The sequence below is a fragment of the Pan paniscus genome, chromosome 12, assembly GCF_029289425.2.
Source record: "Pan paniscus chromosome 12, NHGRI_mPanPan1-v2.0_pri, whole genome shotgun sequence".
In the NCBI taxonomy this organism is placed as follows: Eukaryota; Metazoa; Chordata; class Mammalia; order Primates; family Hominidae; genus Pan; species Pan paniscus.
Window position 1 is genome coordinate 111,237,812 of NC_073261.2, and position 14,603 is coordinate 111,252,414.

A 14,603-nucleotide genomic window follows, 5' to 3' on the forward strand; every position below is an offset into this window, starting at 1 on the left:
GGGTGTTCTTGAAAAGTTAGTTAAATTCCATTCTTCAGTTTGCAGACACATGGCCAGAATGTTGGCAAAACTAAAAAATGCCATGATTATCTTGACCACGTTTTCCTTGAGTAATCACGTATTCAGCTGTCAGGCTGCATTATAGATCAAGTCTGCTACATCAAGGTCATCCTGAGGCATTTATGTGCTAAGTTGTTGGATTGACTTCCTCAGGCAGGAGCAGTTGTGATTTGGAGGGTAGATTGTCTTGTTGCTCAGTAGTCAATGGTGAGGCCACTGTTCACCAGCAGTGATGGTCATTCACGTTGATTCATAGATCTTCATGCTCTTAGGGTTAGTCTTTGGGGAAAATGCTTACAAGCCACTGCAGCTGAACTGTACCCAACATAAAATTTCAACGTGAAAATATCAGCTTCATTGCTTTATTGAGTAGAAGCAGAAAGCCGAACTTGAAAGACCCAACTCAGAATCAGTCTCCATCTCTTACTAGTTGTGTGATTTTTGTCTGAGCCTCAGCTTCCTTCAGATAATAGGAATAATTAGACCTTTTGCAGAGGGTTATTATGAGTGTTAATGAGCTAATAGCAACAAGAGTGCTGGCAGGTTATGTGTACATTTTCACTTCCAGCCCTTCCCCATCCTCTTTATTCTCTCTTCCCCCTTTCCCGGCAGCCTTCTCCCTTCTCCCATTCACCTTCTTCCTTCTTGCCTCCTCCTTCCTCTTTCCTTCTAAGCACTCCTTTCAGTGAGCTAATGAAATTTTATAATCACTCCATCTCAGCTGAGTAAAGAAAAATGTATTTAAATAAATTTGTTTTTCTTACACAAATAAAAGTCCTTTCAATACATGATGTTCTTGAATCACATTTTTGGGTGACTGACATCTGGAAGCCATTACAGAACACCTTAATCATGAGATTAGTATGAATAATTTATTTCTGTGCATTGAGTGCAACTAATGCTGGCTTCTTCTGTTAGTTAATCTCTGAAAGTTAAATATGCACTATGTATATAAGCTGCTTTATAACTAAAACTTGGTTCAGGAAAAATCACTTAAACAGGTTTGAAGGGTAATCATTAATTTGATTAGTGAAAAGTCCACAGTGGTTTCATGGTATTTCTTTCTACTCTCTTGAATATGGGTTCTTTGGAATTTTTTTCTAAACAAAGATTTCAAAGAAAGATTTCCCTTTTCTGGTTCCAAAGGGAAGATAACAGCTTCTTTCTTCAGAATGGAAACGATTAAAATGAGCTATTGATTACTAGCATCTATAAAAGATCTTAGCACCTTGTAATTTACTGAAAAGGGAGGTTTGGGTATTTATCATGTGTCAGTAAAGGTATTCCAGTATCTGTCTTGACAAGATAATTGGGTAAAATTGCACAGCAGGCAAACTAAATTGTAGGCACAGAAGAATAAGTGAGTGGGCAAGAGGGAAAGTAATGTTGATTGAGAGAGACTATATTCATAATCAAGTCAAACACGAATGAACTAAAGCTGTTATGATATAGTCATTGTCCATTTTGTAGATGAGTCTGTCTTGAATACTTTGTTTATCAAGGTGTTACGAATGAAGTATGACAGGAGAACTCTTTTCGATTATTGCTGCTGGGAGAGAGAACTCATATCTGTGTTGCAGAAAGAATCCCGGTTTTGAAGTGGTTGTTGATATGGGTGCTTGACCTTGATGGTTGCTTTGTGATGTCCTGAGCAGTTGTGTACTTTGAGTCCAGACAGATCTGGACTCTTTATCTTAAACAAGTCATATAACCTCTCTGAATGGCAATTTATCATCTATAAGTTGATAATTACCCAACTTTAACTTAGCAAGAAAGTAATCAGCATGATAAATACAAATTTGTTTTCTTTCCTCCTTTCGTCATGTTGTTCTGCCTGCAAATCTTTGTCAATAAGATTCCTTTTATTGCGACTACACAGTTTCTTATTTACTTCCTTACTACATTGTTTTTAGACTTCATTTTGCAAATTATGAAGGAACATCAGAAGTTCTGTGATTCACTGTCCCATACTACTGTGTGTACACTGTCTTTCAGAGATGATGGTATTCGTTGAATAGTGATATTATCAAGTATAATTTCTGACCACCCAGACATTTATATTCACTGTTCCTTGTACAGGCGTTTTGCTTTCTTGATACTTTTGTTCACATTATTTCTGCTTCACTCCTTCCTGCCAAATTCAAGTGCTTCTTTCACTAAGCCTTCCATTATCATTGATTTCTACATCTTCTGCAGTCATAGCTTTTAGTGATCCTTCTCTTAATTGGACTATAATTTTGTGCCCTTTGTCAGGTGATACTATTGTTTTGCATCATTATTTAACTGTAAGTATTTATAACTCAACTGGATTTTCAAATTTGGATGGGAGCTCTATGCTGTAAGTCTTTATATCCTCCCCAGTGGTGAGCACAGTGCCTTGTACGTAGAGGACACCTAATTTTTTGCTCATCCACTCATCTATTTGGCATTCATAATACATATATTGAATGTTTCCTTTGTGCCACACACTGATTCTTGGTATTGAGAAACTAGAGATTAAGATGATGTAATAAGGTCTGTGCCATCAAGCAGCACAGTCTAGGAAGGAAGATAGACAAGGTAATAAGTAGTTAAAATACGTTACGAATAACAGAATAGAAGGATATTCAGCATGTGCCAATAGAGGAGGCAGTGAGAGAAATTTTTATAGACTGGGGACATATTTATAGATAGAGATATTCTTGTAAATGTTTGCACTGTGTCTTAATGGAAAAATAAGGTTTTTCTTGAAGCAAAAGTAAAAAGACCAGTTTTTAAAAATTACTTGATGCTTTGACTTTATAGATTACCCTTTTTATCCCAAGTGTTGTCACATTCCCCTGAAAGTTTTAAAACATGATTTATACTAACTTTATCTACATAAACCAAAAACATGTCTTTGGGCACTTTCAGTAAACAAGTTGTCATATTTCAGAGGAGCTGCTTTAGAACTTTTTGAAGCCTAACTTTGTTGCTGCCCAAGGTCTCACTTACTGCCCCCAGATGCTTCTGTTGCTGCTTCCGAGAACCCTAGAACCTGGGTACTTCTGTGAATGCAGGGCTGCCTGAAGGACTCTTACAATTAGGGAGTATGAAACTCATCACGTAAGGGGCATTGAGATTACACTAGACCACAGGCTCTGTCCAGATTCCGTCCAGGGAGAAGCACAAGACCAAAATTAACCCCCTCCTTTCCCCTTCTAAAAGCACAAACCAATCAACCAAGCAAAAATACCTTACTTTTTCTTTTCCCAAGAGTTTAAGTGACTTTTTAAAATTAGATTACAAAGACATCTAAGTTAAGATGAAAATATTAAGATATGTGTTTTATTTAAGTAGCATTACTGCAGATAACCCAAGTGAAAGTTTAATTATCCCTCTTTTTCTATTTTTCTTTTATCTGAACACAGCATAAAATTTGGGTTTATTGAATATTAATTCAAGACTCTTGCATGTAAATCTTAAGCCTGAAAGTTTAGGGTTTTTTCTGTATCATTTCCTAAATTCCTGAAATAATAAGGCTGTTTATGTTTCTGTGAAGAAGTATAGATTTTTAAACCCTTTTTATGAATGAATAAATGATTAAGAGTGGACGCTGACAGATGTTGGTTTATTTCCTAGCTGGGAGACATCAGACAACTCTCCCAACTGCAGGAACTTGAAGTTAAAGCTACTTCACAGGGTTGCTGTAGACCCCCGTGAGATAACATGACGAGTGTGTAGTCAGTTAAATGTTAGTAGGCATCTAACACATTTGTTTTCCTTTATTCAGGCTGACTGGCTTCTGGTGGTGGTTTACTGTCTTTGAGTAGGCAGGAAGAAGGGAGCTATAAGAAGTAGTGTTTCTTCCTTGGTTAAAAAAAAAATCACTTTAATAAAGGAACAAAATCTTAACACAGTTCCTTTGGCTCTTAATTTCAGTTTGTCCACACTAGAAATTGAAAATAGAGCCCAAGACCTTCATCTCTTTGAGACTTTGAAGACTGATCCAGAAGCCTTTCACCAGCACATGGTCAAGTATATTTACCCCACTATTGGTGGCTTTGATCACGAAAGACTGCTGTATTATTTCACTCTTCTGGAAAACTGTGGCTGTGCAGATTCGGGGAACTGTGCCATTAAACCAGAAACCCACATTCGACTGCTGAAGAAGTTTAAGGTTGTTGCATCAGGTAGGATGGTTGTTTCCCTGCTTGAATTCATTCTTTTCAATTAAATCTGGGGATTAATTTTCTGTACACAATCCTGTTCATGCATTATGGTTGGCAGAGCTCTGAAACCACAGAATTTTGAAGCTAATCGACTTTAGTTATTATCTTTCCAACTCTTTCACTTATAGTTGAGGGAATTAAATACCAGAAAAAGTAAGAAACCTATTGAAAGTCGCACAGTGACTTATGGTAGACTTGGTACTAAAATCCAAAGTTTTGGACTTCTGCTCCAGGATTTTTTCACTACTCCCATTGATTATATTTTATGTATATAAATGGCAAGGCCAAGACACTTTATAATAGGCAGTTGAGCAGAATTTCATTCCACTGGAGCCTATATGTTTAAGATATGCATGGAACACTTCAGAGCCTTCGAATATTTGATAAATTATGGAAATCTTTAGAATGGTCTTTATGCTCATAACTAAGAAATTAAACACTTTAAGACCTCTTAATTTTTATACTTCATAATTTGCAAGGCACATTCAAATCTGTTTGTTTGATATTCATAATAATTGTGAGAGTTCCTATCAGTTTATCAGTTGTTTTCTGAATAATCAAACGAGACACTGGCCTAGACACAGAGGATAAGGGAATAAGATTCAATCCTTGCCTTCAAGTAACTAGTGAAATGCCAGATAAATAACAAAGAAATGTAATGCAGTTTGTTGAAGCACTGATAGAAGAAAACATAGGTGCTGCGGCGGATTCGAAAGGCATGGAGATATTGTCATCTCTAGGGTACAAACAAGGAGATGGAGGCACACAGAAGATGAATGGCCTATCTGGGATCACAAAGCCGAATAAGTTTCAGGCTGTGACTGGAACTCAGATCTCCTGATCTTTCTAATAGAAAATATAAACTAGCTACTAGAGCTAAGTTGATAGATCTTTGCGTTCAGACATATAGAGGGCTATGTGTGTGTGTTTGAAAGTGACTCTATGTTTACATTGGAATGAACCACTTACCTACTTTCTTTTTTTTTCTGCTAGGTCTTAATTACAAAAAGCTGACAGATGAAAACATGAGTCCTCTTGAAGCATTGGAGCCAGTTCTTTCAAGTCAAAATATCTTGTCTATTTCCAAACTTGTTCCCAAAATCCCTGAAAAGGATGGACAGATGCTTTCCCCAAGCTCTCTGTACACCATCTGGTTACAGAAGTTGTTCTGGACTGGAGACCCTCATCTCATTAAACAAGTCCCAGGCTCTTCACCGGAGTGGCTTCATGCCTATGATGTCTGTATGAAGTACTTTGATCGTCTCCACCCAGGTGACCTCATCACTGTGGTAGATGCAGTTACATTTTCTCCAAAAGCTGTGACCAAGGTAAACAAAAAGATATTTTAAAGTGGTTTGAGCACAGTAGAAGAAATGAAAATTTCTCCTACATTCTGTAGATTTTATTTTTATTTCCTTTCTTGAAAATAATTACATGTTGGCTTTTTAAAAAGTTTTTGTTCATTTGCTATGAATGAGGTGTTTTAATTAGGAAATTGTTTTTCTGTATTATAGATGTACAAATATGCTAAAATAGAGATGACTATTCTACATGTATACTTAGTACATGTTACAGTTCTCATGTCACTTTATAGTAAATATGCCATTCTGTTCTTTCCAGTTGACAAGTGTAAAGGAGCTCCAGTGCCCAGCCCAGATTACCTGCATTCGGAAACCAGGCTAACAACTTAGCTTGGGTTAGCCTGAGTCTTTAAAAAAGTTATTGGCCGGGCATAGTGGCTCAAGCCTGTAATCCCAGCACTTTGGGAGGCCAAGGCAGGCAGATTACCTGAGATCAGGAGTTTGAGACCAGCCTGGCCAACATGGCGAAACCCCGTCTCTGCTAGAAGAAAAAAAAAAAACCAAAAAAAAAAAAATTACCTGGGTGTGGTGGTATGCACCTGTAGTCCCAGCTACTCGGGAGGCTGAGGCAGGAGAATTGCTTGAACCTACGAAACGGAGGTTGGAGTGAGCTGAGATCATGCCACTGCACTCCAGCCTGGGTGACAGAGTAAGACTCTGTCTCAAAATAATAACATAAAAAAATAAAAAAGATCTTATTCATATCATGCAGTATATATCTTGGTGATAGAATTATTGAAGAGAGTGCGTATTGCATTTTCTGATGTCTCCTCCATCAGTTTGGCCTCCTTTGACTGCACTCAATCCCTCAGCAATGTGTAGCCTCACTCAGAATAGATAATGTGGGTTCTCCTCCTCCCCTTTACTGCCCCCTCACCCAGACACCGCTGCTAAACAAATGGACATTTTTCACTACTTGGACTCTGGGCAGTCTCTCTCCTGGAAAATCTTAGCATTTGGACTCAACTGCTGAACTCTGTTGCCTTTGGAGCTCCTGTTTGATCTTCTCTCTTGCCATCTTTGCTGTTGCCTTCTCCTTCCCTGCAAGTCACCAGGTCTGCCCAGTACCCTATCGCAAAGATTGTTATTTTAGTTAGTATTATCCTGGAAATAGACTGTAAAGGCCAAGAATTGCAAATCATTCATTTGGAGGTTGGCACAGGCAGAGGTTCCAACTTCTGTGAAGAATGCTAGTTTTAACCAAATCACTAGATTAATAGTTGTGGATAACCAAGTACTTCTTTATTTTCTTATTATTGCAACCCTAGTAATATATCTTGGTTTTAAATTTTACAACCACTGCTATAAAAAGGAGATAATCATGTTTTTTGTTTTTAAAGAGAAAAATAAGGATGATTTTTTTTTTTTTGAGACGGAGTCTCGCTCTGTCCCCCAGGCTGGAGTGCAGTGGCACGATCTTGGCTCACTGCAAGCTCTGCCTCCTGAGTTCATGCCATTCTCCTGCTAGGAGGCTGAGTAGCTGGGACTACAGGAGCCCGCCACCATGCCTGGCTAATTTTTTTTTTTTTTTTGTATTTTTAGTAGAGATGAGGTTTCACCATGTTAGCCAGGATGGTCTCGATCTCCTGATGTCGTGATCCACCCACCTCAGCCTCCCAAAGTGCTGGGATTACAGATGTGAGCCACCGCACCTGGCCAATAAGGATGATTTTAAAAGACAAGAGCATAATGTATTTGAAAAGAATGTGTTTGGAGACATATAAACCTGGCTTTGAACTCTGAACCTATCACTTATCAGCTGTGTGGTTTAGCTTCAGGTATCTCTCTTAGACTTCTGCTTCCTTGAGACAGAGGTTGTGGCTGAGTAATCTGTGAGGGAGATAATATTGTTACCCCAGTTTTATAGATGAGCAAACTGAGGCTTAGCAAAGTTAAGTTGGTAATAGAGAACTCAATTTGAACTCATGGAGATTTATCCCCTGGCCTTTTCTCTTAACCACTGAACTGTGCTATCTCTAAGAAGTCATAGAACAAGCAACTAGAGTCAGGGGACCTGGAACCATTTGAGAAACTGTGGGAGAGCAGTGGAACCAGAGAGCCCTGAGCATTTTTAGCCCAGTAGGAGCAGCATGTCCTGGGATGTGTCCAGAGCAGGGCTGAATCTAAATGAGAAAGTCCAGGCAGGAACCGAACTGATCCAAGTTGGGAGTTTAAAATCCAAGGAACCAGCTCAGATCTGAGACTTGTGAACTAACCTTCGGGGCTAACAGGCCAGCAGGTCAGCCAGGATGGTGAGGGTGCCTTTGCTCCCAGGCAGTTTTCCACTCCACCCTCAGGCTGGAGGTTGTTTTAAACATTTTATGTGAGGGAAGAAAGGGAAGCCAGCATGATCAGCGGGGGCTGTCTGCTAATTGTGAGCGTGGGTGTAGAGGGGACAGAGAGTTTTAGACTTGGCAACAGCCATCTTTTATTTATGATTAAGTATAAGAGTAGGATGTAAAGTCCATTTGCGTTTTAGCTGTTATTTACCATGCTTTAAGTTAGGTGATTTTAAATTATTCACATTAAATTATTCACATTCTCATCGCTTTAGTTTCTTAACCTTATACTTCTTTCAAGATGTCCGCCAACCCCTGAAAATATGTGGCACAGTTGTTGGTGCACATATGTGTATTTTGTTGGGTTAGAGGTGCACCTGACTCAGTAAACATTCAGTCTGCTAATTACTGTATTGCTTTCTCTTAGCTCAGATGGTATAATGCAAGCATATATATTTCTTTATTGTAAACTGTTCTCAAGAGGCGATTTTCTACTGATTCATGTAAATTATAGAGAGGTGAGACAGATACATTTAAAATTTACATCTTTAGTCTAACCACAACATTTTTTCTCATATTAATCAGCAAGTTTTTAATTTTTAGTTCAGGAAGGAAAAGTATAAAGTTGGAAAACATGCATGTTTGAAAGCACGCAATGCTGCCCTATATAGATAGATAGAGAGTATAAAAATCAAAATGAAACACAACCTGCAGATGTCAGAGAACATATTTGGAAGAGGAAATGCAGCTGGATTTGCCCAAATTTGCAAAACACCAGATGTTCCCACAGCTTGTACATGATGTTAAAAATGTAAAATAAATGTGTACTATTCATACACAGTGTGCAGTTTTCAAGTGTGTACCCACATTTAATTTAGAAAGAAATTTTTGGAAAGAACTGGTAAGCTAATTCTCGAGTGCATAACAAGAACAATAAGCAATTGTTCAGATACTAGAATTCAGAAAGGAATATTCCCAAGGCCTGAACTGAGTGCCCAATCCACTGGTAAAACATACCAGAGAAGGCTCTTCACTTTCATGGTAACAGTCATTCCATTGCCATTTACATTTGCAGAATTCCTAGAATCTCTGGGGAAAATATTTACAAATAGTATTATGTCATGCAGTCAGAGAGTGAATTTGTGTGCCATTTGAGATGATTAATATGCAGAAGGAAAAAGGAAGCAAATGTTTAAAGTGTATTTGTACCAAATCTAAATGCTTTTGTTGTTGTTGTTGTTGTTGAATCAGATTAGAGTTGCTCCTCTATTGCTTGTCAATTCAGCTGTTATAAGCATTTTTATAGAAGGGACAGAGAACAAGTGAATGGGTTAGAAATCCAGGAAAATGGTTGTGAAAGAGGCTGAAAGGCAGGTCAGAACACAATTTGCTTGGTATTAGGTGGTTAGTAATGGGGAGCATATGTGTAATCTTAGCCTTTGTGTTTTATACTTTCCACTTGCTTTCAATAGCTAATACTGCTACATCCATAGATAAATGCATGGCAAATACTTCTCTCTTGTATGAAATGCTGTCAAGAAGTTTGCCAGGATCCTTCTTTAAAAACTCCCAGGCAATCATATAGTTTAAAAAGTCCTTCTGGTACCTTGCCCAGTGTTTCTCAACCTGGAATTGGATAGGTATTTACCCACTCCCCTTTCCCCCACCTTGCACGTGCTGCCTTTCCAACTCCCACCGTTTGTGATTCATTGCCATCGTAAACCACTGCTTCTAATGGGAAACATGTTGTCTCCTTTGGATTGTAGCAGAAAAATTATTGAGAACCTCTTATCTAGCCTACTTTCTAACCTTCAAACTCATTTCTATTGATAATTAAGCCAGTATCCCTGCTTACTTGCTTTATTTATTTAATAAAAGGTATCTTTTGCCTAATTTTAATCTCCACTGTTTGGTTCTGCCTCCTGGAGTTGTGAAAACAGCATAAGTGTATCTTTGTTTACTGTTCAGATTCTCTAAGTAAGCCACCGTTTCCTCCTTTATCCTATTATTCAGCCTGTTGGCATAAAAATCTGGTAGAATAAATTAATCTTAAAAAGCATAATTTGACCAAAAAGTGAAATCTATAGTATAAGTTTAAGTCTTGATCAAAAGGTTGCATTGTAGCTGTAACTTCAGGGTCTCTACATTGCCAATACTATCTTTTAACTAAGGATGGCAGTACATCTTTCACCATGAGTAATCAGTGTCTGAAACTTACATTAAAATGTTTATTTAATGTACATTATGATTTTCTGATGCCATATGTCAGATTCAGAGTGAATCATGAAGTATTTAGGCATTTGCTATGTGCCATATATGGTATTATTTTCCATAGGAGACATTAAGCTATAAAAGACATGTTTATAAGAAACATGAAATGAAGGTTTTTAAAAATTATACAGTAAAAGAATTTTTGAGTTATGTTAATTGAGAAGTACATTGCCAATGAAATTGGAAATTTTTGAGGACAGGGATGGTGCCTTTTATCTCTTATTTCCTATGTCGTAGCACAGTATTAAGTAGGTACTTTATACTTAAGTGGTTGATTAAATAATTATAGATTGGTCATTCTCAAAACTTTTGATCTCAGGATGCTTTAATATTCTTAAGAATTATTGAGGATTCTAAAGAGTTTTTGTTTATGAAGGTTTTATCTAATAATATTTATCATATTAGAAGTTAAAGACAGGCTGGGCATGGTGGCTCATGCCTGTAATCCCAGCACTTTGGGAGCCCAAGGTGGGTGGATCTCGAGGTCAGGAGATCGAGACCATCCTGGCTACCATGGTGAAACCCCGTCTCTACTAAAAATACAAAAATTAGCTGGGCATGGTGGCGCATGCCTGTAATCCCAGCCACTCGGGAGGCTGAGGCAGGAGAATCACTTGAACCAGGGAGTCGGAGGCTGCACTGACCCGAGATCGTGCCACGACAGAGAGAGACTCTGTCTAAAACAAAAAAAATTAAAGACAAAATTTTAAACTTAATTTATTTTAAAATACCAATAATAGACCCATTATAGGTTGACATGAATAGCATATTTAATGAAAAACAACTATATCTCCAAGACAGAAAATAATTGAAAAACAGCACTGTGTTACATTTTCATGTCTGGCTTAATAGAACACAGCTGGATTCTCATGTTAGTTTCTGCATTCAGTCTGTTGTTGTTTTGGTTGAAGTAGGTGAAGAAAATCCAGCCTTACACAGATAAGAGGTCGGAAAAGGGAGAGATATTTTAATAGCCTATAATTTGGAGTATTCTTCTTTGATACTACACTGAAACTCAACATGTGATAAAGTCTTAAAGACTAGTTGCAGTGTGAAATACAAAGCCATATTATTGAACTTTTTGTACCCTGTCGCAATAAAACTGTTGGTCTAGGTTGCACTTGAATGGATTTATTTCCCAGGTATGATTTTGTAATATAATTGCATGAAGGCATTTAGAAGTTTCAGTTCCCTGAGTTATATAGATGATCCAAATGTTGATAGATTGCATCAGAGAATATTTTTAAAAATCTCATTCATTAATATGAGCACTTAGCAACTAAGTCTGTAAGTATTGGGAAGCTGTCAGCCTTACAGTGGTGGATCCAAGTTTTCCAAAATTTGAATTTTTGCTTGAAAGTTCCAATTTTATCATGACAACAAATTCTGTGTTGTTTTTCTTGAAGTCACAGTCTCGCTTTGCTCACTTGGAAGAAAATGTAAGCAAAAGTAGCCCGGCATGCAAAAAGCAGCAACTTCAGCTCACAATTCAAATAGGCAACCCTGTCTCAATCAATCAATCAATAAAATAAAAATTTTTAAATAGTCTCCCATCAGGATGTTAACTGAGGCATATGTCTACCATGGAGGAAAGACAATGTATCCGTCCATCCATACTGCCTCCTCTGGCAGAGACTGATATGTTTGACATATCCCTGCCCGTGGTCACTCTGCCTTCCTGATTTCCATTTCCCCACTGAAGCCCGGTGTTCCTCTCAGTTAAGTGTCCAGTGGCTGTCACTGTCTTTTTGCTGGGGAATCTCACTTGACTCAGAAACCTGCTTCCCAGGCAGGTTTTCCACTCATGTGCCACTTTTGTTTCAGCTGAGAACCACCCAGGGCAGAACTCTCCACTGAAATCTTAGAAGCTTTTGAAACTTAAACCCCTAAGGACCTAGAGAAGACCACTTTCTTCGCTGCGTGCTTCTCCCTGAATTTTGTGCTTGTGCTACTTCCAGGGGAGCAGAAATATTTCTATCATGTCTTCGGGTTTTAATGAGGAAAAAGTAATAAATAATTGTCATTGTCCATTCTCAAGTTGCAATCAGTTAGGAGACAGAGGAATCAGGTACCACAGAAAGGAAAATACCAGCTTTATTGTTGGTAGAATTGGCCTGGAGACTGTGGCTTTGTTTTCCATGTCAGTTTTCTGCTATTTTTGTCCTCCTATACTACTCCCTGCACTCAATCTTCAGACAGCCCTGGAAGGACAGTCAGTTCTGCAGAGCATACATGGTTTGTCAGGTCTGCCTCCTATTCGTGGGCTGCAGCGAGGTGGCCCCCAGATTAGTGCTGTCCAGCAGAACTATCATGTGTGCCACATGTGGAGGCTGAAATTTTCTAATAGCCACATTTTTAAAAATCAAACAAATTAGGTAAAATTGTCCTAAGTATTACTATTTTATCATGTGATCAATATAAAAATGACAGTGAGATCTTTTGCCTTTTTAAAAAAACCACGCCTTTGAAATGCAGTGTGTATTTCAGCACACATCAACTCAGGCTAGTCACTCTCAGAGCCTCCGTAACCATTGTTGGACGGATATACTTCTCTGCAGCAAACGTCTGGTCCTGACCCACAGATGTTTACCACTGGGAGAACAACAATACCAGAAGAGTGTATCAATTGTTTCTCCCCACTTCACTTATCAGATGCCACTCCTTCTCTCCTCAGAAATGGGAGAGTGAAGAGTACTTGACATCTTGGGACTCATAGCGGGAGCTTCCTGCTTTATGGGCCAAGGTAGGACCTCGAAAGATGGAGAAAATAGTTCCTTCTACACATATCCAACCAAATGTCTAGCTAACAATAAATTATAAAACCTTAGAGGTTATCTGTCTTTTACAGAAATCACTATACATTTTATGCACTATAATAGTACATCTTTTGGAGCCAAACCTCACATATAATAAGATTTTAGAGACTTTATAGGCTTAATAATACTTTATAAAAGTACTGTCATTAAGGCCAAAGTGGAAAAATGGCAAACAATTATTGAAAAATACTTGTCAAAGTGAAGTGTACTGTCATATGTACATACATATTTTTGTTTGTTTATAAGTAAGTTAATTTTACTTTATTCAAGATATAACACTTTAAAGCCGAATAAAATACATGTATGTGTAATTATTTGCCTTTTCCAGTGTCTAGAGGTTTATATATTTATATTAAATTACATTGACCTTTATAATTTTTGGTATATACATTACATCTTTGGATGAAGATCTTGTGATCTTTTTCATAAGTTTTTAAATAGGAAAGATATATATCTAATGCATATTTGTCTTAAAGACACTGCATTTGCGAAGCTTCTATTCCTAAGCAGAAAGTGGTATACTCATTTTTTTAACCTTCTCCCCCACTAAATTTTATAGTTATTGTTGTTGCTAATCTATAATCATACTGAACTCAACTATAAAAGTGTTATATAATGTTTTCTCAGGGTTAGAGAACACAAACTGTTTATTCAAACTTTTTTTTTTATCAAAATAAGTATTTTGCCCATTGATCTCTGGCTTTGGTCTAGTTGTTTGACTCCTTTGATTCTGGCCTGAATAAGGTTATTTGTTCCAAATACTTTCAGGAAATGTTTAGTCACTATTCTGCATGCTGTAGACAAATAAAAGATTGCCATGGCCCTTGCCTTTGCGAAGCTCATAGTTTATTGAAGCATATGTGTGCATGCATGCATGCATATTGAATGAACTATAAGATAAGAAATACTATTTAAGTGTATTAATAAATGCCATGTGTACAAAGAAGAGATAATATTTACTGAATGTCAAGAAATAGCTTCTGGGCATAGTTTGATTTGGTATATATTAAAATTGATATGGCTTTTTGTAAGATGTCATTGTGGGAAAAGCTGGGTGATAGCTACACAGGATCTCTCTGTACTATTTTGCAACTTGTTTTAGATCTATAATTATTTCAAAATAGTTTTTTAAAAGATTGATATGGCTTTCAAACATCCAAGTTGAGCTGTGGACAGCTATCTATATGAATTTAGAGTGTATTAGAGAGGTAGGGACTAGAAATACATTTGGGAATTCTCAGTGCATAAAGAGGAGTCACAACTAGGAGGCTCAGTAAAATCCTTAAGTAAGTAAGTAGGTAGAGAAGGAAGGAGGAGAGAGAATGAAGCCCTAGGACCCTACAATATTAAGAATTGAGGATGAGGGGAAACCAACAAACACTGACAAGCAATCTTGAAATCAAGAAACTCTACCCTTTCCTTCATATATCATCATTTTTTTCATTATTACATATTTTCCTTTAATAAATATTATATTTTTTAAATCTTCAGTGTTTCTGTCATAATGGGTGAGAGTGGATGAGACCTGGAATCCAGGTGGAACAATTCACCTTGGATAGGATCCTGTCGGTTTCTCCCAATAGCAGGAGAGATTTGAGGAGAGAAGAGAGGGTAAGGTACAAAGTA

At 37.5% G+C, this 14,603-nt stretch overlaps 1 protein-coding gene across 3 annotated transcripts in view; it reads left to right on the forward strand.

Moving 5' to 3' along the window:
- Positions 1 to 14,603, forward strand: part of NBAS (NBAS subunit of NRZ tethering complex) — a 393,407-nt gene that overhangs the window by 280,238 nt on the left and 98,566 nt on the right. For all 3 annotated transcript variants that reach the window (XM_003826980.5, XM_034952644.3, XM_055108231.2), the window contains 2 exons: positions 3,961 to 4,211; positions 5,244 to 5,578. In XM_003826980.5, coding sequence (XP_003827028.3) covers positions 3,961 to 4,211; positions 5,244 to 5,578 — 586 coding nt within the window. The remainder of the gene's footprint in view (positions 1 to 3,960; positions 4,212 to 5,243; positions 5,579 to 14,603) is intronic.